Source organism: Drosophila erecta, unplaced genomic scaffold, assembly GCF_003286155.1.
Source record: "Drosophila erecta strain 14021-0224.00,06,07 unplaced genomic scaffold, DereRS2 tig00000055-arrow-pilon, whole genome shotgun sequence".
In the NCBI taxonomy this organism is placed as follows: domain Eukaryota; kingdom Metazoa; phylum Arthropoda; class Insecta; order Diptera; family Drosophilidae; genus Drosophila; species Drosophila erecta.
The window spans coordinates 18,079,659-18,104,270 of NW_020825200.1; the positions used below are offsets into that span (position 1 = coordinate 18,079,659).

At 46.1% G+C, this 24,612-nt stretch overlaps 1 protein-coding gene across 3 annotated transcripts; it reads left to right on the top strand.

The window, feature by feature from the left end:
* Window positions 1–7,252: 7,252 nt before the first annotated feature.
* On the top strand, window positions 7,253–23,375 carry LOC6543217 (serine protease lint). Of its 3 annotated transcripts, none has more exons than XM_015159092.2 (7): window positions 7,253–8,239; window positions 17,157–21,200; window positions 21,516–21,759; window positions 21,845–22,029; window positions 22,182–22,297; window positions 22,362–22,481; window positions 22,543–23,375. In XM_015159092.2, the coding sequence occupies exons 1-7, from the start codon at window positions 8,008–8,010 to the stop codon at window positions 22,705–22,707; spliced, it is 5,106 nt and encodes a 1,701-aa protein (XP_015014578.1). In that variant the 5' UTR covers window positions 7,253–8,007; the 3' UTR covers window positions 22,708–23,375. The 3 variants fall into 3 exon arrangements, with proteins under 3 accessions (XP_015014578.1, XP_001970385.2, XP_026834674.1); XM_001970349.3 differs by having other exon boundaries at window positions 21,573–21,759; XM_026978873.1 differs by lacking the exons at window positions 21,516–21,759; window positions 21,845–22,029; window positions 22,182–22,297; window positions 22,362–22,481; window positions 22,543–23,375 and adding an exon at window positions 21,376–21,490 and having other exon boundaries at window positions 7,254–8,239.
* Window positions 23,376–24,612: the final 1,237 nt, after the last annotated feature.

Below are 24,612 nucleotides of genomic sequence, written 5' to 3' on the forward strand. Positions count from 1 at the left end.
AATTTCCAGTGTGTTTTGCTTAAGACTAAATGTAGCCGTTCGTTCGTAACGTTCAAGAAAAAATATATAAGGATTATGGCTGACCTCATAAAATGAGACTATTTTGTAGGACTAACTTGTTACGTGGAAAATAAATAAATTAAAAAGGTATTCGAAATACGTGGCTCATATTCCCGACAATAAGCGCGATATAGCTTTTTCAAAAGTTTGAATACATATATATAATATATTTTTTGGTGTCTCTACATATTTTCGATGTACGTGCACGATGCAAGCATTAAGTAGTTACAAAAAATTTTTCAAAATTGTGGACATATCGACAGAATCAGAATATATATAATAATAAAACACTGGGTAGCCGCCCTTAGGCTTCCAAACCGTATTAATATTTTTCTTATGTCAATAAACTATTTTTACACAAAATACGTTGGCTCCACCTATCTCTGAAAGTATGTAGAAGATTTGGTTAGGAACTTTGATAAATGACTTAGCCTTGACCAAAACCCCAGCGATGTGAGGCGAATTCAAAATGAATTTAAAAGTATGGATTACCAATTATGGATTATTCCTAAGTCGTCTTTCAAATAAGAATAATATTTTTTTATAGCGCGGCCCAAATAGGCAAGCGCAAAGTACATTACTTATGGAAACATCGAATACGGTCGACGACACAATCTATAAGTACCAGCAAGTGCAAATTACAATGTTTCAAAAAGCATACAAATTTCAAATAATAAAATCGGTAAAATCAAAAACGTAAAAGATTCAGTGTCAAGCATCAAAATTACCATACACAAATATATGGTAATCTAAACTAATGAAAACAAGCGAACAGGAGGAGTTTGTTAGACGAAACACTCGATAGAAGCGTCTCATCTATTTTTTTCTTAAGCCTTAAAATACAAGGTTTTAGTTATTTTATTTTCCTTATATACATATACATACAACAAACTGAAGCACCTTGACAAACCCCAAACGCAGCACTCGAATTCCTTATGCATGAGGCGACACCGACTGTGGCACCGGACTTGGGCGCATTATTTGGCATGTGCCACTGAGGCAAAACTAAAAACTTTCTTCGCCCGAAGGGCGGGCACACGACTCTATTAAATTTGTAGTATTATTAGATATGCGAAACATGTAGCAAGCCGGCAAAAAATAAACCCACCTGAGCTCTATCTGTATCTAGGAAAATATTTTATCGGCGTTTGGTATCTGCTACGAAAAATATGTAATATAGTTATTCATTATTTGCCATATGAAAACGTTAAGAGATCCCTTTTCATCGATGATTAACTGGTTCTTCTGGAATTGCGTAAGACAGCTTTACAAAACCGATTATGTAGTTGATTCCCCATGCAGATGTGTTCCTACGATGAGTTGTTAATTAAACATGAATGGTTTATGTGCCCTTATAAGGAGCTCTGCATTAATATAAATTAGCAATAAAAAAAGACAAAAGTAATCGTAGTACACCTCGGCTAAGAACGCGAACAACGCACTTCTATCGCACTTCTATGAGTTGAATCAACCATGTGGCCTCCAGGTCTGTATGAACGCCCTGCAATTGCCAGCTCGTGAAACTTTCGCTTTCGGTTCATGGCAGATAATTGCTGGTCATTTGCATATGACGACCCAAGTGGCGCTCCTTCCTCCGCCCCTCTGGCCATTCATTAGGGCGTGTGGCGTGTGGGAGCCGGAGCTGGAGCCTCTAGTGCGTTGCAAGTGCATGTCGTGGGCACAACTCGAGATCTCCGGCGAGGGGCATATCATAATTTGTACGGATATCACGTACGCGGACGGGGGTCATGCGTCCGTCCGGATTATCAACGGCTGCGATCACGAGCGGAGCGGCGGTCCTGTGCTTGAACTTTCACATGCGATTCGTGGTGGTAATGGGCCACAGATTATCGGATTAGCCGGCAGGCGATGATCCTCCGGTGCGATTAGCTAGCTTGATCAAAGAAATAGGCAAAAACTGTGCCTAGCGAAAGTGAAATTCAGCTCTATTTAAATTAATTGATCAACCAATCTGGGGATTTATGACACTCGATCGTTTTATTTATGGGGTGCTTTTGATAATGGGTAGTGAAATTTAAAGCATCTTGCATAAGAGATACGTGCAAAATTTGATCGTTATTACTATTGTTATTGGCTTGGCCACCATAAAAGAGCGGACCAAATACAACTCGAACGGAATACAGAGCATTCCCATGGAAAACGAAAGCTATGAAGTAACTGAAAAGTCTTGCATTTAATTTCTAAAGAAACGTTGCACAATTAAAACGCTTCAAGCATCATCCAAAGCCGCACACACGACCACAATGAGTGAGGGGGCAAGTATCGGGCAGAGATCATGGGGCTTCTGGGCCAGAGATGACCACCAACTACTCCGCGATCAGTTACCCGAACCGAATGCACAATGACGACTGTGGCACTTGGACTTTCCCAGCGCGCCGCACAATGGAAATTTCTTCTCTTTCTGGGCAAAAAGATTTATAGGAACTGCCGGCGCTGCCACTTGAGAAGTAAACAAAAAACGAAAGTCCAAGTGCTACAATAATATGTATAAGATCTTTCCCCAGATGTATAGGCCCATCTATGGAAACAATTGAAAAGTACTCATGGACAATATTTTCCCTTTCTTCAATTGGAGGAGGGGGCCGTCGGTGGGAAATGCCACCGTTCTGGTGGTAGCCCGGATAAGGGCCATCTCTCACCTCTCCTCCGGTATCGCTTAATGAAATCGCACAAGACCAAGACTCGAGATGGTCATTAATTTGACCAGCCCATTTGAAACGTAACCCGTAGGAAATTACTGGCCATCCGGTAATTATTGGTCTGGGGTCCACTTCGGATCTTGATAGATCGATCGGCGGACAGATATCCAGTGCTTTTCGGATGCAACCATCGTCTTCCCACCGCCAACGGCTCTGATAGATCTTCATTTGGGAGCAGCTCGTTCACAGGTGTGTCGGTGGAATGTCCAAATATGGAAGTCTCTAGCATCTCCATGAGAATTGCGATTTCGAGTCTCGTTAAGCTGCGGGGGAACCTCTTGGCCAGCCTTTAGCCTTCCTGACTTCTCCATTTCACCGGCAGTCAAAAGAAATCATTTGGCCGTGGCCTCAGGCCATCGATGCTTCCCTGTCCTTTCCCAAAATTCAAACCTTTTTCTGCCCTTTGCCCTTCGGACATCATCAGAAAGTGAAGGCAATTGTACAAAAATATTAGTTTTCGGGCCAACATTTATCAAGAAGAAATTATGAATTTCGCCCTGCCGCCGCCGCATAATCTAAATGAATTTTTTAGTTTCGCTTTCTAATTAATAGCATTATCTGCGGTGGACGCCTACACAAAACGTCTTCGACGTAAAATGTTTTCCCTTTTCAATTTTGCCAATTAAATGGCCGCAGTCAAACGTTGATCACCAGCCAAATAAATAACTAAATAAAAACTAAGAAAAACGAAAAGAAAATACTCGCAACGAAACTGCAGAAAAAACGGTGACGGAAGTCAAATGGATGCTGTGAAAGGTGCCAAATTTTTTGGAGACCCGGCAGACAAACAATGCGCAGAAAAACGCACCTAATGAAGACGAAAGTCGTTGCGCAAATGGAATTAAATTAAAATGGCATCAAAGTGAAATAATGGTGCAATTAGTCGCAAGCTGGCCAATTCGACCACCAGCAAAGCCGTGCCAAAAAGAATATGGGAAACTAAATACCCTTAAGTAAGTTAAAAAAGAGCTGAAATCCAAGACTGGAAAAGTAACTTTTTCACTTTTTTATTTTAATTGCTTTTGATTGTGTTATTAATGACTTTGAATCTGATTTAAAATCATATTGCAACAACTATTTTGTTATAGCTCTACTGTAGAAGCACACTAAAGCTAATGAAAACGAGAAAAATTTAGATATCAATGTAGATACCAATATGGTTATACCTACAGGAAGATCTGTTACGAAAGCGAAGCCAAAGTCAATGAGCTCTGTGTCTGGCCTAAAATGCGTGCCAAAAGTTTCGCCCATTTCTCTAATCGCGAGCGACCCGACTCGTTTGCGAGCTTATTGAATAACATTTGCGTAATTAAATGTGTGCGAAAAGAAACCGAAATTAAATCATAGGTGTACAGTCCAGCGCGATTAAAGAAGACCCTTTTCGTGGGCCAATGACACGCGATAATTGAAAGCGCAAGTTGTCACCGGTGGCGTATGCGTGATTTGTTGTCGCTTTAGAAAACAAGACTTGGTTGGCTGAGGAGGGGAGTCTTGTGTGAGGGGGGGATGGGTAGTCCTGGTCACAGCAATCGTGTCACACAATGGCTTAACAATCATTGGCTGTGTCATTTGTAGTTGCTGCTGTTTTTGCCTGCTACTCACTTTCATTTGTTATGCCGCAGTTTCTTTTCTCTGCTGCCCTGTCTTGTTTGGCTTAGTGGGCAAACATGGCTCGCAACTCGCTAAAAGTGAAATTATTGCCTTTTCAATTAGTCACAGATCCCCAAATACCGAACCCGAGGGCTACTGAACTCCACAGCTCGAGCCCTTTGTGGCAAAAGGTTGCAAAATGGAAAGCCACTGATGGCAATTAATCAAAATACATGTCGACGCCCCGTTTTGATTAATTGGGTCCTAATCTAGCAACGACTTCCAGACAGCCCGGAGACCACTGACCACTGAATTCACAACAGGCCGGCATTGTGATCTTTCGTTTTCCATCGCCGCCGTTGAAAACAAATTAATAGCAGTTAATAAACTGTAAGCCGAGGGGAACTCGCATCGCGAATCGGCAATTTGGTAGGCGTTGACATGGCAACATCCCAGTAGAGTTGTCCAAAATCAAACCTTCACTTTCTGGAGTCGCTGAATGAGCAGCCTGGCAGTCTTGGAAATTGAAATTGAATTTCTCACACTTGTCGCTCAATCACCCATCATTATGTTGATGTTTTCATCGATAGCGATAGCTTTGCCCCCCATCGGAATTTCTGCTTAGTCTGCAAATTACCTGACCAGCTGTGAAATAGAAATTTTGACGGCTCATCTGAGAGATATCTGTATGCAAATCCAAGATCAAGTGGGCATGCCATTAGCACGATAAAACGATACAATTTCGCTATAAAAAGTAATAAAATAGACAGGAAAAGTATGGAAAAATATAAAAAATATGTAGTAATATTATATCTAAGAGGTCTACTGATTCTGGATGGTGGAATTTGAAATCTTACTGAACGCTTTATGTAATATCAAAAACAGTCTGTTTCGAAAAGTTATTAGTTTTACTTTGTAAGAACATGTTTTGAATGGATCATACCGCTTTGTTCCTCAATTTCAATACCAAACTGGACTGCAAATTTTACAATTCAGATTTTCTTTGTTTAACTTGAAACGATCAATTTATCTCCTGGATCTGGTTAGCACAGCCTCGTCTAGCGGTTATATAACCCAATATTCACTGGTCAATGGAGCGGTGGCATCTAAAACAGATGCCGTCGAAGAATGGCTTCAAATATTTCATCGTTTGGTGTGCGAACCGTTGGAGTCGCCCCACTGCCATTTGTTAAAAGTTCGCTAATGGGGTTTGTTATTGCTTATTTTGGCACCTTCTTGGGCGAGCTCCATTGTCCGAGGGCCAATGGACTGGCCAATGGACTGGCCAATGGACTGGCCATGGAGAGAAAGTCAACGCTGCGCAGGGTCTTCGTCTTAGTTACCCTACCGTTGATTATGCTAAAATCATTTAAAATCGTTCATAATTCGGCGCGTTCGCGGCCCTGGTGTCGTAATACCGCATCTAATGAATCATGGGAAGACAACTCAATAAGAAAGCCACCAGCTTCAACCCCAACTGGTTCTGGCCGCGAACGATCCACTGCCACCACCCACGTGACCGGCATGTCCAAATGAGTTGGAGTCCGTGGCTCTCACTGCGTTTTCCATTTCAATGGGCTGACCAAGGGAAAATAAACAAAAAATAAACTGAGAAATGCACAGAAAAAGTATACATACAGAAAAACATTAAGTAGACAGAAAAACAGCGAGCGGCGACAACAATAACGAAAGTGAAATTCTACAAAGATCGTGATGGCGGAGCGGAGCGGAGTCCACGCTTGGCCAGCCACCAGTGCCATGCCAGGCTGGTCAGGCGTTTACCCCGACATTATAGTGCCGACCAGGCCAGGCCCAGCCAAGAAAGCCAAACAATAACAAACCGCTGTGGCCGCCGGATTTTCCAGCCGCTTCGCGTCTCATGTGCGCGCAGTGAAATTTGGGTCAAGGAAATGCCAATCGACAGGTTGCACCTCCTCCTAGCCGCCAGTGGATGCATGGCCACATGGCCACATGGCCAGTTGGACAAATAGCCAGATGACCGTTATTAGTCGCCAACTTTTGCCGGTGTTTTGCGGGCCACTAATTGCCAGGCTCGCTGGGGGAATAACCTCCGTTGACCCACTGCGTGCCAAAGCAATTTTCATGGCTCTGAATTCGCACTTTCAATGCTCACAACTCGGAGTTCAGCATTTCCTTATTATGGTAGTGTATCCAAGGCTCAATAAATGTTCTATATAATAGTTATAGCTTTGACTTGGAGGCTAGAAGATACTATCGTCGATGAGATAACTCCCTTCGCTATATTTATTAGTTCATTGACGGCTGTGCAGCAACTACGGCACAGTCCTATTCCATTTATCTCACTAAACTTACGACTCCTGAAGCATCCGGAAATTTTTTCAAAATGTTTGGAATCTGTTTACTTAAAATGATAAATTATTAGTTTTTACTAATTCATGTTTCATGTAATATTTGTATTAAGCACGGCATAGAAGAGTCCTTTGGCTTCAATGTAAAATTGTAAACTTGAAAATTTCTAAAATTCAGGACATGCTAAACTTGTATGTAATTTGTTTAAATTTATTGCCAATTCCTGGTATTCCAATTTAAGATTTATTGAATAACGTAGACAAAATATTTAGAAACTAGAATTCATTATAAAAAGTTTACTTAAGTAAATTTCTTGAAAATCAATATATTAAAGTAAATCTATATACTAAGATAGGCACTCATTGATCTTCAATAGCAGTTATATCGGTCACATGGCGCGCTGCAGGCGAAAGCTTCAGCGTTCTTCTGCGGGTGACCTCAACATCAGCAACAGTGGCAGCATCAGCGGCAGCATCAACGGCAGTCGCATCTGGCTGCGGCTACAGCGAGCGGCACTGTTAAGTCGGCTTGCGCAGCGCTCTTAACCGCAAGGCCGCGCTGTAAACCGATTCAGTTGGGTTTGAGGCGCGCACGCGTACGGACGCCGAGAGAAAGAGCACGGACTGGGCGAAAGAAAGCAGGCGGAGAAAACAGGAATCGCTGGTCGGTGGCAAAAGCAGCAACAGCAACAGCAGCAGCAGAAGCGGCTGAAGAAGAAGCCGAGCAGACGCCGAATTAGAAATGTTTACCATTTAAGCGACGCCTAATGGAAATACTCTCACGTACCGCTCGCTCTCGGCTCTCTCGAAAACGCGCTCTCCCGCGTTAAAGTGAAAGTTTTCCCCACAAAAGTGGCAAAGGTCCGTTATCTTGGCCGCTGTTCGGGCCAACTCGCAATCAGGCAGTCAGACACACGCGGAGCGTTCAGTCGACCGGACGCATGGTCGCTGATACAAGATACAAGATACAAGATAAACGATATCCCGATAAAGAACCCGATGCCAGATACTATATGTGGTGCAGTGTGTTAGTGTTTTGGTGCGAGCAACTGTAAATTCGCAGCTGACCAAAGAAAGTGCGGTCGTCGCAATAAAACCGAATTAAATTCAATCGAAATCGGAATCGGATCCACAGTTACAACTCAATTCGCGTTCGTCGCCTAAGTCTTTCGTTTAGCGTGCCGCTTTCGCACTCACGCCCGATTTTCGGTGGCGATTTCGAAACAAGCAGGGCGCATATCACAACGAGCTGCCAGACGGTCTAGGCCAAGAACTCCCCGCAGGTGTCCGGCAGTCCAGCAGCAAACATGTTTAAGTGGGTTACGCCGGCCTCAGCGGCGACGTTGTCCCGCTGCACACTGGCAGCCGCAGCAGCAGCAACAACAACAGCGATGGTAGCAACGAGAACAGCAACGACAACGACAACGACGAGAACAACAAGACCACAACTACTTTCCATCGCTTTAACAAGTTTAATAATAATAGTCGCATCATTTGTGCCGACAACAAGTGGATTTAGATCAATTGAAACGAATGGCGGTAAGTGACAGACCATTTAGCTCATTGACTTGCCTGCGCAATGGATCGACGAAAGAGCGCGCAGTGAAGAAAGTTTAGCAAACAATAAAATGTAGAATTAAGGCAAAGAAAATCAATTTGCCAAATTGCAAGCTCATGTCGCTGCAAATCGAATCGTGTCAGCGGCTTTTGCTGCCTCACTTTGGCTCACTTAGCCATCCCATCCCCTCTATCGGGGGCTTTCACTCAATGCCTTGGCCTGGCCAAGTTGACAATACTCGTGGCAAAAAAGCACAAAACTATGCCTTTGTGTCAATAAATGAATCAGAAAAACTTTGGCACAGAAAACTGCGGCTGTAGATGGTGCTCTATGAGTGACTTTCCACACTCCACACTCCACGCACTTGGCAATTATTTGGTTCGTTTTATGCTACATTACGGCCACAAAAGACCTCGAGATGTTAGGCACAGCCATCGACTTTCCTTGTGACAGTTTTTACTGCCTTTCGAGTGGTTAGTGCCGGCTCTCAGCATCCCATTGCCGTTAATGGTCGAGGTCATATGGCTGATTTAAAAAGTGAAACAAATTTCTAGAGTACCTGGTTATTAGTTCGATTCGGATTCGACACCAGTATGAGCCCATTCAATTCAGATTGAGCCCAAGTGCCGGCTAACAAAAGAGCCGAGGTGCAAACTCAGTAAAAAGCCAAACACAATCACATTCAAAAGGGGGAAATAAGCCATTCGTGATAATCGGCAATACCTCTATGTAGCACGAAAAAAGAATCAAACTTCTTTTATATGTGAAATTTCACACACCATTTTCATTTCTTTAAGATCGTTAAAATGGTGAAAACACTCATAAGTACGTTGTTAAGATATTATGGCTGTAGGGAAAACATTACAAAGCTGAGAGCATATACCCCTATACCTGTTTAATCAATAGTTTTCCTCAAGTTCAGAGCCCTACAAAGTGAATCTTTGTTTATACAGCTTACGCTGCAAAATTTACAGACAGGCTTTACAAGTCCTTTGATACTTTGATACACATTAACAAACACCTTTTCGAAGCTTGTTGTACCCTTCAAAATGATATGCGAAAAGCCAAAAATAGTAAAAATTATGTTTGCCTTTAGATTCAAATAAAAACCGATTACATGACAGGCCTCGTTTGAATTCGAAAATTTTTTAGGCATTTAAATAAATAAATATATGTACAAAATGCGGGTACCAAACATATTTACTTTTCTACCCATCACTCAAACGAAGTTAGGTCCCACAATAATGACTTCTTGGGATGCAGTGGCTTTTCTTCGATGCGTTTTCCCAAAGATTCTCTTTGTTGCTCTGCCCGTCCCCGCTTACCCCTTCCGAGGGGTTTGGGAAACCTATAGGAAAAACCTAGGGAAAACCTAGGGAAACCCACGAGGAGAAAATCAATACTTCCGCTGCCCAGCAATCGCAGAACTTTGCTGCGTCAGAGAGGTGGAAGTCGGCAAATGCCAATCATCGGCCGCATACACACCTGACCATTAGTACGAAACACGTAAAACAATTTTCAATTTCTATTCAGGCGTTGTTTGCATAGAAAGAAAACCAGGAAAGCAGTTCAGGAAAAACGCGTGCGAAATGAAAATGTCTTGGCCAGTGGCCGTAGTTGAGTGCAGCCCAGCAACCAACCAAACCAAACCAAACCAAACCACATCGATTCTGATGGAAGCGTGTGCCAGTTTGCGGTGCTGCTTTCTTGTCGCTGTCAGCCGCTGCATTCGTGGTTTCAGCCATGGCCAAGAGCGCCGCTGCACTTGTCGACGTTGCCTGCAGTTGACTTGCGGTAATTTGAGCCTCGGCCTGCGGGAAGGAAGCTGACTTGGAGCTGAAACCCCTGCTGCCACTGGCTGATGGACCGTGTTCGACAGCGATGTAATTTCAAGATCACGTTTTTACCGCTGTCCGATCATCGACTTGGTCAATTGTTGCTCCACATAGATCTCGGCAGCTCAATCACTCTTGGCAGTTGGCTACTTAAAAATCAATTCATAACTCTTTTCTTCTCGTTTGGCTAAATGTCGCTCCGTTATACCTTATACGTTATACGTTATACAATCGGGCCCAGATTCTCGGTCTATGCAAACTACGGATACAAATTCCACATATTTTCGGCTTCTTTCCTCCGCCACATGCAATTAATGTGAAAGCGACATTTGACTTTCTTCTGGGCCGCCGAGAGGGCTGAAACCGTTTTCCCACAGCCATTTTACACTTCATAAACTTAACGCAATCGCATTAAAACTGTGACAGATCATGAACATCGAGTGCCGGGGAGCATTTCACCTGGGCCGAGTATGGATTGCACTTCCTAACGCCGAGCACCCGAGTGAAACTACAGTAGAACTTGCCAAACGAACTAGGCGATGTCAAATAAGGAATAGGAAAACCAAGAAACTTGAAACTTGGTTGAAACCTGAACCAAATACAGAAAAGATGATATCTTCTCAACATACATTTTGACAAAAAATAATATGTTAAATATTTTCTTAGATAAACCTTAAAAGCAGAGTGTGATACCTAAAAAAAGAAAACCACAAATCTATATTTTTATCTATAAAAATCTATAAAACCAAAATCTGTCTATAAAAAAATGAACATAAATGGTTCTGGGAAAAATGCACCAAGCGAACATATTGATCAGTATTTCGTTCGAGTTACAAAGCCAGCAACTAATCGGTTCGACATACAGAGGTACAACTGTGTCAGATGCGAATGGAGTTGGAAACAGTAGCTACTCAATTGCAGAGACTTTCCTGGTACTCACACACATTTATAGTCTGGTGGCTTATCTTTCAAGCTCATCGGCATTGTTTCGAGTGCTACTGGTCGGTATCGATGGCTATGTTGAGTAGTTACAACTTATCGGGCTGTCAGCACGGCTCAAACCGAAAGAGCCGAGTTATGGGATGTGCGGTCTAACAGGAAATAGACGGCGATCTTCGAATTTGTTTTGACTTGTTTGGCGGTGAAAGTGAAATGCTCTTCTCCGAGCTGGCTTCCGCTGCATGACAGCACAGATTCTACGCTGGTTGGGTTTTCGCATGGAAATCGACATCAAGAAAACGCATTAAAGTTCGGACTCAACTCCGTGCATCCATAAAAAGGCCTGAAGATTCTGTGGCTGCTCGGCTCTTTGCTGTTGGGTATCGATGGGGATTGGAATGGGAATCGGGTCTTTTGCCAAAAATGATGTCATTTATCGCGGCCAAGCAACTTTCACTGCCCATTCACACTGCCTCTTTGCAGCAGCTCATCGCATTTGAAATGATTCCCCAACAAATTGGTCGGCAAAAGGCTTCCATAGCGATTCATCCTCGCCGCAAATCTTTTGTCACCCGGAAGGCGTTCAATAAATTTCCCATTGTGCACAGTTTTCACCAAATTGAATCTTTTCCGGCCATCCTTTGTTTGACCGAACAATCCGGGTCCAGAGCACCATGACCACCAAAAATAATAATAGTAACAGTTATGAAAACAAAGTCGTGCACACATGTAACAGTGGCGAACGAAACCAAATATAAATGATTCCAGATGGCTGCCACCCAGAAATAGTATCTCCTCTTGCAAAACGCTGCGGAACCTACCACTTAGAACCTGTTCCAGCTGAATCGGACTAAGCTGAGTTGGCCTCGTGGTTGACACCGTGTGATTACCGTTCTTATTACCAACAGCGCTGCCCACGTGAGGAGCACCCAAGTAATGCCACCGAGAAATGGGAGGTACTATCCACAAAACCAAGCCACAAAAGAGTTATTATTTATGGTCTTGCGGCTGCTAAACTGACCACATTTGACCGCTTGGCTAAGCTAACAAATTGCTCAGCTTGAGAAACCAAACCGCGGTCATTAGAACTTTGATTAAAATGAAATGTCTGGTTAGTTTTACTTTATTTATTGATTTCGCTTAGTAATTTCGAATTAAAATCATACAATATGGGCAAATATGGGACTTCTTCTCTGCTTGGAAAGCAGAGTGTAGTTAAAGTGTTGCCCATCTCTGGTGAGGGTTGTCTTGAATATTTCTGGTTTGGCCAGTGGTAGATTACGGTCCGCATTAGAATTGCATGCGTAAAATTCGTACCTACACCTGCGGTCAGCGCTCTAGTGCCAGTGGACACAGACAGCCGCCACTGGCACATTCACTGTTAGCTTACCGGTCTTTTTGGTCGCCCGTCGCTGCAATTTTATTTGGGTCACTGTTACAATTCACGCTGCTGCGGCGGACGAGGGACCATGGCCACGTAGTGGTCATTGGACTTTGGGAATGGAAGTGGGATTGGGAGTGAGATGCTCCGATGCGCCGATGCTGTGCCCGATTCGCCACGGCGACACTCGAGCAGATCGGAGCAAATCGATGGAAATTGTAGACGCGCCGAGATCGGAGCAACTTTCAAATCCAATTTTATGTAATTCAAGGTGGCTCCCAAGCTCGGGAGTTCGCGTGCAAATCGGTTATAGCCGGGCGTAGTTATATAGCGCACGCCACAGTCCAATTCGCAGAGAGCGTAGTAGAGCATGCAGCGGGTTATGTTTATGCTGATCCAAGCTCATACCCCACACACCACACACCACACCCCATACCCCCACAATTCAATTACAATGCGATTAATGGGTGTGTTTGGTCGCGGATCGGCAGCCATGTGGAGTGGGATCGCATCGGATGGCCAAACGGCTGTTTGAGCCCAGAAAGGTCAAGACGCGCAAGGAAACTTTCCATTTCTCTCACGCAAGGCGGCAACCAAACCTTCTTGCGTGCTGACATCGCGGAAAGATACACGAGTATCTGGCGACGCACAGCCGCACGGAAAGCCCATTAAAATGAATAAAAAGCAAAATAACTAAGCGCATAAGCCGAAGGCAAAAAGATAGCACAAACCTCAGGTAAACTGCACTCGCCACTCTCGTTTCCACCATCCGAAGTCATAATTAGCAGCCCAAATGAAGCGATTCATGGGGAGTAAACAGTTTTTCTCCGCTTTTGTCTAGGAAAAGTGAAATTAACTTGGAGCGAATGAAAAGATGTTTTATGCTAATTCCGTGAAAAGTGACATTGGTTATTTTTTCCTCTTCGTCGCCATCATCCGCTGGCCATCGGATGGGGCTTTTCTGCGGCCAATAAATCGCTTGGGAATTTTTTCTGTCGATAGTAAGAGTTTCTCTAATTAATTGTACCATGGAAGTGACTAGGGGATAGGTCTTGTATTTTCAATCTTCTATGAAGTTGAAACTCCACAACATACAACATTACTGATTTAGCATCCTAAACAATTTAACCCCAATTCTTCTGAATTCTGTAACCCCATAAGAAGAGAAGTTTATACCACTTACTATCTAACTGGAATAAAGGCGTATATGATTGGTGGTAGTTATTTGCGACCACCCCCTTTAAAAGAACTCCAAGAACTCCTTCTTGAACTTGCTAACCACTTTGTTTTTGTTCGATTCAGCGATTTCACTTGACAGGCATTGCCAGCGATCGGCTAATAACTTGTGCCAATTTGGATCAGGAATACTTAACACTTTCACATCGCAATTAGAGCAAGATTCGATAAATGCAGAACTGGCCAAGTTGCGAGATCCGAAATGCGAGATTCCCGATCCCGGAGTGATCTGTGTGCGCGATACACGTGGGGATGCATGTTGGGGCAAGAAAGTTGCTATATTATTTTGAAACTTTTGCAGTCTTGGGCTAATTGATCGATAATAATTTTCCATTTACCGTTAAAGCGCCCCGTTTGTTTACATTCTTCGGACTCCGGCACGTCGAACGGTCGGTCAGTCGGAGATCGGGCATGAAAACAAGTTCTACGAAATACATATCGGAGCAGCGCGGTGCCAAGCGGAGCAGCTCTCTTCTGCCGATCTTGGCCAGCATCAGCATCAGCATCATACTCATGATTTAATTAATTTCCATTCCGCGGCTTGCGCATAAATTTCACTGCACGGAACAATAACTGTTCCGTTGGCCAAAAGGCAGAACACATACAGTATGTGCATATATACACAGAGTACATATATAGATATAGTGCCCCAAGGGCCAAGTGACACACTGCCGTGCAGGGGCATGCCTCAGAATTCGGCTACGGGACCAATTTTCTCGCATGATTAATGGCATTGCCAGCGACTTCTTCGACGGGAAGGCAAACTTGTTATCTCATTTGGCTGGCAGCCGCTTCCCCGTTCGTATTTTTCCCGATCTTGGCCCCCCTTATGATAAGCACCGAAAATGTTTTAAAGCGGCGCGAATTTATTCAGGCGTTTGACACACTTTCGTTCGGCTGCATGTGTGTGTGTTCGCTGATGCTGCTCAGGTGTTTTCCAGGTGCGATGCTGTAACCTATTTTGCATGCGCCACAAGAAACGCCTGCGATTATGGTGCATCGACCCGAATTTCTCGATCCGCCAATTAGGGTCAGAGGATTGGCAGAACACAATCCGACACCTTGATGTGGCATACGGCAGGTGGGCATTTGCTTATTGATTTATTTACTGATTCGAAGCCTCCAAAAGTGCAGGCTGAACAAGGGTCTATGTGAGCTTTAAATTAAACGATTAACACGTTGGATGTACTAGCTAGCTACTAAAACGTGCCCTGGAAAAATGTGGGATACAAAGAGTAAAGATGGGGGCATAAGGTTTAGCTTCTCAATTAACCTTAAATAAATAAATGTATCAACTAAATTCAAATAGTCACTAAACAAGAAGAACAATTAATTAAATGAATGTACGTTTCTCAGGTCTGTTACAACAACTATCAGAAGCGTGATTTTACCGCATATGTGTGTCTAAAGAGCAGCTTTCAACCTACATAATCAGGTAGTACAGCAGCCAATTTGCTCGGCCCAGATCAAATAAACTATGTTAAACTGCATAATTATCCCAGGTTGGTCGTGCTGCCTGCCAAACTCCATTAAGTCAGCCCCGGGTCCGTAATTAATTCATTGACTCCGCAACTCGAGCTGAAGTCTCGTGGGTCTGGGAGCTCTGTTAGCTACAGAACTATCAGCTCTGTTAGCTCTTTAGCTCTGTTAGCTGGAGGTGGTTACGAGCATAGGGCCGCTGTAAGAGCCGTTCTGCTGCTAATCGGCTCTTTCTTCAGCCGCCTGCGGCTACTCTCACGTCTCTTCGGCGACTCTCTTTCGCCCGGTGTGTGCGCTCGTCTTTAACAATTTGCGGAAGAATACTTAAGAGCTCTTGAGTGCCTAATCGTAAAAACGCGAAATGTCCGCAAATAAAGCCGCAAACGAATTGTTGTTATTTTATTAGAAGACGCAAAGAAGAGACGAAATCGCTTTGTAAAGATGAATGGCCAGAGCGAAAATAGAGAAAAGCGGCTGCAGAAACACTATCACTTTTACCCAATTATGTATGTACGAATTTATTTTGACTGCTATTCTAATGGAGGCTTTTGCACTACTTTTCACTACTTTTTCTCTTATTTCTTATTTCCGAGCACTACACTTGACTTTGCTTTACTTTCACTGGCGCTACGTGTCCGGCATAATTTCGATCGGCTTGAGTCATGATTGCCGCTGTTTCAGGCCATTCCTGCAATTTCGGTTTCGTTACCTTCTGATTTTCATTTAATTAGCGGCGAACTAATTGCCACTAAGCCTCCGAATCTAGTTCATCGGCCGTGTTTGCACGGGCCCATGTTCCTATGCTCCAATTTCAAGACCAAACATTGACACAGTCCGCGATGTGGATTTGTGTATTGGGGCCAGCAGTGGAAAACCAGTGCAGCCCCGGTGGAGCACCAGTGAAGCAAGTGGAACGTCCGCGAGGTGTTAATTTGTCAGCAGTCCGCGGGCACTGCTTTCCCACTTCTAGTTTAATTGCTGCCAAAATCATTTTCATTCTATACGTGAAGAGGTGTGTGCATTCCACGCTCGGTTTTTCTAGGAAGTTTCAAACGTTGTTGGGATACTTTACAAACTCAATTTAGGGCTAAATTCAATTTAATATTTTAATCTTTCCAATAAACACAGATTACTTACCCACCGCAACATTAACAATTCATACAATTACTTACATTTTCAAAATATTAAACTTTTGCATTGGAAATGGCTCTTGACCAGAACCGAAAAGAGCCATCGAAAAAAGTGGTGATATAATAGTGTAGTTTTTCCCAAGGCTCCCGAAAGCGTATCAAAACCGCCAGTTAGCCCGAGCTAACCTTTCTCCATTTTCCTCAACCTTTCAGTGGTGGCTGTCGGCATTTGGCAAATGAGGTGGAAATGCTCTCCAGAGCATTGCCCACACCTGGGCCGCAGATGAACCTTGACATCCGAGTGGCTGCTATGAGCCTGAGCACTTGGACTTGCCAGCCAGGGCCACTTTCACTTGGTGGTCTTGGAGTGGTTTTCAGTGGGTTCAGGGCCCACAGAACAGGGAAAATTTGGCGGCTGTTAATTGAGTTTATATACTTTTCTGTCTAGGCTTGTGTGGGGCCTGCTGTTGATGTGTGCCCAAGGCTGTTCGTCACAATTAGCACTGAAAAGAGCAATTATTATAGATGTGCCCGCTCGGCATTGTCACTTTCATTTAAGGAATTTCCCACATTTTCACTACCCCCTCCACTTATAATCCAATCAACTACAGTTGAGCCAAGAAGAGATGCCGAGTGAATGTTAATTAAGCTTTGGCCGAGGGGAATTTGACAGTTGGCTTTTTGGTTATTGGCAAGCGAAATCTGTTTGCATATCTGGGTAATTTGAAATCGAATCTTTAATGGGGGAAATTCATTGCGCCCACTTAAGGTATGTTCGAGCATGCAAAAAAGGTTTAGCTCTGTTGAATTCATTTATTGATTGAAATAAACTGTAATTATTATTGTTTCATTTATGAATAATTTCCTAATCATTGATCTTCTTGTGCTACTTTAACAGGCGGTCGCAAGCTGTTTGGGGGCTACCGCATCACACCGAAGCACTGCCGTGCCACCAAGACGCTGCCCAGCTCGGATCCAAGGGCCAATGGGCCCACCATCTGCATGTTTAACCACGAGTGCGCCCAGCGGGGTGGCGAGGTGGTGGGCGCCTGCATGGACGGCTTCCTCTTCGGCGCCTGCTGCCAGATCCCGCCCACCCACGAGTTGGCCAGCACGCTGATTAACGAGGCGCAGAACGCCTACTTCCAGCAGCACCAGCAGCAGACGAAGCTCCAGCAGTCGGCAGCCCAATCCTCGTTCGAAAGCTACGGCGAGCAGCAGCAGTCGCTGAGTGAGGAGCAGGTGGCGCAGCAGCCGTCGCAGAACATCTACGATCAGCAGAACCTGGACAAAGTCTACCAGCAACTGGGCAGCAGCAGTAGCATCAGCCCGCCCAGCGGAGCCTACGGAGATGAGCCGCAGCAGCTGGAGTATCAGCCGGAGGCGGAGCAACCCGTAAGAGATGAGAATGCTTATCCTACCAGCAGTTCGTCCACCGAGGCCACGCAGTCGCAGTCCTCCTCCGCCAGTGTGGAATTCGAACAGGAGTCCTCCCAATCAGCAGATGCCTCCAACGATCAGACCACTCAGAAGATCAACAAGCAACCCGTCCAGCCACCCAACTTCCACGTCCACAAGCACTCTGTGACCATCAACTCACCCTCGTCGCCTCCTCAAAACGACGACTTCGTGATGCAGGTGCTAAGCACCTTGCCACCTGAGCATGCCGATGACCATCATATTGTCTTCACCACCGAGGTGCCCACCAAGATTGCCAGTGGCTTGCAGGATCAAACGAGCTCTGAGTCCAACTCCTTCGAAGAGGTGTCTTCCACGCCAGCAGCCACCATAAACCATAAACCAAAACCCAAGCCAACCCAAAAGCCAACTCAAAAGCCCACTCAAAAGCCCACTCAGAAGGCCACGCAGAAGCCCACTCCAAAGCCCACACAGAAAGCCAAGCCAAAACCAGTTCCCCAACTGGCGGAGAGCATGAAGCGACCTATCCAACAGAAGCCACTGCAGGTGGCGAAACCTAAGCCAAGCCCCAAGCCTGCCCAGTCAACGAACAACCATCACCACAACCACTTGATCCTGGATGGTGGCGAGTTCACGCACAGTGATATCACCCACCCCGGAGCAGATGCCGATCTCGTGGAGGATCTGCAATTCTCCACAGGCTATGGACCCCAACCCGTGTACGCGGAACCACCGAAGCAACCACAGCAACCACAGCAACCTGCGGAGCAGAGCTACATCTCCTCCAGCACTAGTGCCAAACGCCCAACGAACGGTCTTAACAGCCCCACCACTGTTTCCTCGATTACCACCCACGTAGACTCCATCGAGTCCATCATCCTGCAGCTGAACAACACCAGCCACGGCCCCAGTTATAATGTCGTGAGCCAGCAGACTCCATCCTATGGATATCCTGGAGCAGCGGTGGTTCAGACTGAGCCAGCAACCCAAACTCCAACCTACTACCAGGATAACGAGGCGGAGAAGGTCCAGGAGCCGGACTCGCAGCCTGATTACGGCTACACCACCACAGTTAACTACGAGTCTTTCTACGATAAGGTTTCAGATGAGCAGGATGCCTCCGCTGCTGTCAGTCAGTCTGCTGAGATGCCCACCGCACGTCCTGCATACGGAGAAGATGTTTCCGCTGTGCTGGAGGACCATACGATGCCGGCCAATGGTTACGACGATGCTGAGGCCCCAGTTGCTCCACAGACCTCCGAGTTCAACAAGATGCCAGTGATGGGCATTGCCTATCCAGTGGATATGTCCTATATGGAGGAGGAGGGAAATCTTCCGGCCACTGCAGCTGGTTATGGCCAGATTAGCAGTGACTCCTACGAGGCAAGCACTGAAACCACATACCAGAAGCTGTCAACGGTCCAAACGGAGGAGCCGCAGCCACTGCCCACTTACGTGCGTCCCACAACCAATGCCAATAAGCAGAATCGGCCAGTGGCCTCTTACATTGGTATGGTGACAATGCAAAACTATAACCCGCAGCCCGGAAATGGTGGCTACCAGGCCCAAGTTCCCCCCGAAGTGTCCGTGTCCTCGCACACCACAAAAGTCCAGGAGCACGTGGATGAGACCTCGAATGTCTACCAGCAATCGGAAACAACTGCCGGCTATGTTTCCCCACCAACTGCTGTTCCTGCGCCCGCACAGCGCCCTCAGTATGACGCTGTTCAGGCTGATGCTTCCTCGGAGCGACCTGTCCTGGTGACGGCCAGTCCCAAGCCCCGACCCAAGCCCAGTACTAAGCGACCTGCCGTAAAGAGGCCCATCAGCGCTGAGAGCATCAAGAAGAAACAGCCACAGCCAAGTGCTAGTGCCTACAACCAAGAGAAGATAAGCGAACACAGCACCAGAAAGCCCGTGGCCAGTGGATACGATAAGGTGCCCGAGTCGCCCATCACACACATACAGATCAAGAAGCCATCGGCAACCCAACATAAGGAACAAGAGCAGACTGGGTACCCCAGACCTGCCAGCCCTGCGGGTTACGAACAGACAACCGCCGCAGCTCCTGCGCCAGCTGCTCCTTCTCTCAACTACGACAAGCCGGACGCTCCAACCAGCCAGTACGACCAGCCCTCAGCTCCGTCTGCCAGTTACGATCAGTTGGCGCCGATGCCGTCTCTTGGCTTCAACGATCAGCATGCTAGTTCCCCAGGAAGGAAGCCGTCGACGACCAAGCCCATTTCCACCAGCTATGTGACCGGCCCCAGTACCCCACGACCCCCAGCCACCGTTGATTACCACTACGACAATGTGCCACCTCTGTTTATGGCGGACGACAAGCTGGATGCCTTTATCCAGAGCACGGCGGAGAACATTGTCGGATCAACCCCGGGCAACTACCAGCCTCCGCTGGTGGCTACCGCATCGACGCCCGCCTACGCCCATAGACCAACCAGCAGTGGTAGCTATGGCCATAAGAAGCCTGGCTTCGTGCAGATCAATGGAACGCCAAAGCCTCCCAGACCGACGGTGCTCATTACGCCCAAGCCCACTGCCATAAATCTAGTGACCTACAGCTCTTTAAGCGACGATAGCAACAAGCTGGCCTCCAGCACTAGTTCCTATGTGACCGGAAGACCTGGGGTACAGGGAGTAAGTTCTAACGACTTTGAGGATCCTGGATACTTTGGCAGTAGCCCCGTCCATGTGGCCTTCACGCAATCCACCACGGAGACCGTCTACGCGGTGCCCTCCGATGACAAGCCAGCATTCCCTGGATACTTCGGACCGACGCCCTCGTATCCCGCCTTCTCAGTTCCCGGCGAGAAAGTGGGCCAGAATGTGATGGAGGAGACCTACACGTCGCCCAATGATTTCGTCAACTTCCCGCCGGTGAGGAACCCCAATCTGAACATGTCGGCTGCATCCAGCGCAGTGACCAGCGATCTGGACCTCTCCACCCCCGCCTTCGTGGAGGATGTGGTGCTCAAGGACAAGATGCACACGTTGGTTCACAAGTTGGTGGCCTCACTGCAGGGTAACTTTGAGGCCCTGGCCGATATGATCGATGAGCCGGGAAATAACAAGACCGTGGGCACATACCAAGCCGGAGCAGGTGGAACTGCCAAGCCTGTGAGAGTAGTAACCACACGGAAACCTGTGAGGACAGTCACCACAGCCAAGCCGAAAGTAACCACAAAGAAACCAGTATCCCGGGTCACAACAAAGGCTCCCAACAAGAAGACCTCCGTGGTCAGCACCACCACTCGCAAGCCCGCGACGCGTCGCACCACCGTCGCCGCCAAGGTAACCACCACCACTCGGAGACCGGCTACGAAGAAGCCGACGCGCCGGGTAAGCAGCACCGTGAAGACCACGACCGTAAGTTCGGCCAGACCGGCGGACGACGAGATCGTGGACGAGGAGGACGAAGAGGACGTTAACCCGAATCCCAGCGACAACGAGATTGACCAGGGAGCCACCTTAAGCTCGTACGGCGGAGCCAATGGTCGGAAGATTCGTAAGTGTGGACTGAATGTAGCATGGACTAGCATGGACCCGAAACAACTGTCTTTCTCTCTCTATTTCTTGTTCTCTCACCTGCCCTTCACCTGTTCCTAACCGCTCACGCATCTAACCCACCGTTTCCCCAACCCTAATCCTCCACTGCATTTCCGACCTATCCAAAAATATAGCACGTCGCAAGCACAAGCGGCGCAATCAGAAGACCACTTAGACCGAACCCCATAAAGAAACCCCCTCCTAGCTCTAGTGACCCCCTCCACTCCCCCTCCATTCGATTGTCCCACCAGTTCTATGCTTCCCCAACTCTCAGACTCGACTTCTCGAACACTCCCCACTCCTAACCTCGCATTTCACTCCCCATCAACAGAGTGCGGTGTGCGGCCCCATGTCAAGTCCGGCCGCATTGTCGGCGGCAAGGGCTCCACCTTCGGCGCCTACCCCTGGCAGGTTCTCGTCCGGGAGTCCACCTGGCTGGGCCTATTCACCAAGAACAAGTGCGGCGGCGTCCTAATCACGAGCCGCTACGTCATCACCGCCGCCCACTGTCAGCCCGGGTAAGCTATTATATAAACTTAGGTGGCTTTATTTTAAGTGGTGGGCTTTATTTTAATTCACCGCCTTGATTTCAATCGTCCTCAGATTCCTGGCCTCTCTGGTGGCTGTTATGGGCGAGTTCGACATTTCCGGCGACCTGGAGAGCAAGCGTTCAGTGACCAAGAATGTTAAGCGCGTCATCGTCCACCGGCAGTACGATCCGGCCACCTTCGAAAACGACCTGGCCCTGCTGGAACTGGACAGTCCAGTGCAATTCGATACCCATATAGGTGAGTGTTCCGATCTAGGAATGATACACATATTTCAATATGAATAGAAAAGGATCTTGATTTTTGTAAAGGCTTAATTCTTTTATGTCATATTGCTTAAAAAAGTTTAGTCACTTTAGTTAGAGCAAACTTACTCTTCTTTTCGTCCACAGTGCCCATTTGCATGCCCAATGATGTGGCGGACTTCACTGGACGCATGGCGACCGTAACGGGATGGGGACGCCTCAAGTACGGAGGCGGAGTTCCCTCCGTTCTTCAGGAGGTGCAGGTAAGCCCGCAGCGAACAGAGTGCCTTATGAAATGCGAACTGACCGGGGGCTAATTTAAATTAGGTGCCGATTATCGAGAACAGCGTTTGCCAGGAGATGTTCCACACCGCTGGACACAACAAGAAGATTCTCACCTCCTTCCTGTGCGCCGGCTATGCCAACGGGCAAAAGGACTCCTGCGAGGTAAGATCGAACCCATCTCTGCTCAAGGGAATGTACCATAATCCGTCTCATTCTCCGGCAGGGTGACAGTGGCGGTCCGCTGGTGCTGCAACGACCGGATGGACGCTACGAGTTGGCCGGAACCGTTTCCCACGGCATCAAGTGTGCGGCGCCGTATCTGCCAGGTGTCTACATGCGCACCACCTTCTACAAGCCGTGGCTGCGCAGCATAACGGGCGTGAAATAGGCAGTCGCCTCCAGAGTTTCCATGGTCTCCCCATCCCAGAGATGGCCAACGCCAACCAGCTGCTGAGGCAGGAGCACCAAGTGTAAATAGAACGTAGAGTTTTAAGAGTCGCGGTTAGGAGCGTGGGAAAGTTGGCTCATCTTTTGCGACGTCGCATTTTCGAACCCCTTCCTCGAACCCCCTCCATGCTACCATCATTTCATTAGCTTAATTGAAAATCAACTGCAGCTCCTTCAAACTCAATTCGCCGGGGATTCTCACATTCCGAGGTAGCGATATTTTGCTTGAGCAGGCTGCAGATTCCGTTTTTTGAGTACGCGTGCCTAACACTTGTAGAGTCTGAATGAGAATTACGCTGATTGCAAACCGTAGGCATAAGACATATTTATTCTAGTTCTAAGCCTATTTATTTGAGTACTTATTTATTTATGTGACGTGACGTGACGAAGCGCGGCGATTTGTGCGTTTGATTCAACTAAAAAATTGTTATCTTCATAGGCAAATTGTTGTTATGTTCAAATGAGAGCGAGAGCAAATGTTTTTAGTTCAATTGAATTTACTAATTTATCGGTTTATATTAATTCTTTTAAATAAATATGTTAACTGTTAAGTGAACGAGCACATCGAAAAGAGATCGAAATAAACGACATACATTTTAGTAAAAACAATCAAAGGCCTCCTTTTTTTGAACCTTTATTTCAGGATTTTCCCGGTAGCTGTCCTTAAATGCAACTAAAAGGGAACATTTTATGTCAGTATTTCACCTTCACAAAACTGTAATTCCAGACATACAATGAGGTGGCAGCCTTGATGCAACACGAAGCTTACTTTCCTTTTTGAAAATGCCACTTCAGTAGTCAGTCCTAGCTTTTCCCCATTTGGAATATTGAATGTGCTTGCGCCAGGGAGCTTCTGTTCCAGCTTCCCCAGATGCCAATGCTGCTGCTACACAGAACCTAAAGTCAGCTCTCTTAGCCAGAATTCTAATCACACTGAAAGGGTAGGATTTTGCCAGCTCCACAACTTAATGGAATTGGGAATAAATGTATTACATAATTACGCAGGCAGAAGGAAGCGTTTCCGACCATATTAAGTATATATATTCTTGATCAGGATCAATAGCCGATTTGCAGAAAAACGTTTTGCCATGCCCACTCTAACGCTTACCAACCGCCCAAATCTGCCAAACCCACATTTTTAAAAATGTTTGGATATTTTTTTTACTTACTTTTTTACTTGTCTTGTAAATTTCTATCGATATGCCAAAAATAGTTTTACCACGCCCACTCTACTGCACATTCTTTGCTTTAATTCATAGTACAGATATTAATCTAAATTTGTTTATGTAATAACTAGCCCTTGTGCACTTTTAAAATTAAAAACCAAATTGAAAGATATTTATCATTTAATGCAGATCACGCATACTTATATCGCGCAGCACTAAACATGATTTACTGGCAAACAACGCAAATTAATTATACCAAGTACACAACTGCAACGCTATTTCCATTCCACGTGGCAAATCGAACATTCAGAGTGGCATGAGCATACTAGTATAGCTCTAATTTTCGTGATGCAAGGAATGTCCTGGAGGGCAGACTCTTTTTATCTTGTTGGGGACAGTGAGTTGCGTGTTTTCCATTTAACAGATTTGCCTGCGGGACAGCCACTCCAAATCAAGGATCCCACTTTGGTAACAAGAGAAGGCTCATTAATTTTGCACCGCTGCCACAAATCACAGTGACGTCATGGCCAAAATACCCGTAGCCACAACTCAAAACACACACACATACACGGGTGGACGCCATTAAATCTGAGTCCTAGGAGCTTTGACTGCGCCACAAACACACTTAATTCATAAAAATCCAACTAAAAGCTTCGTAGCCCAAAAGCTCCATGGCGGCA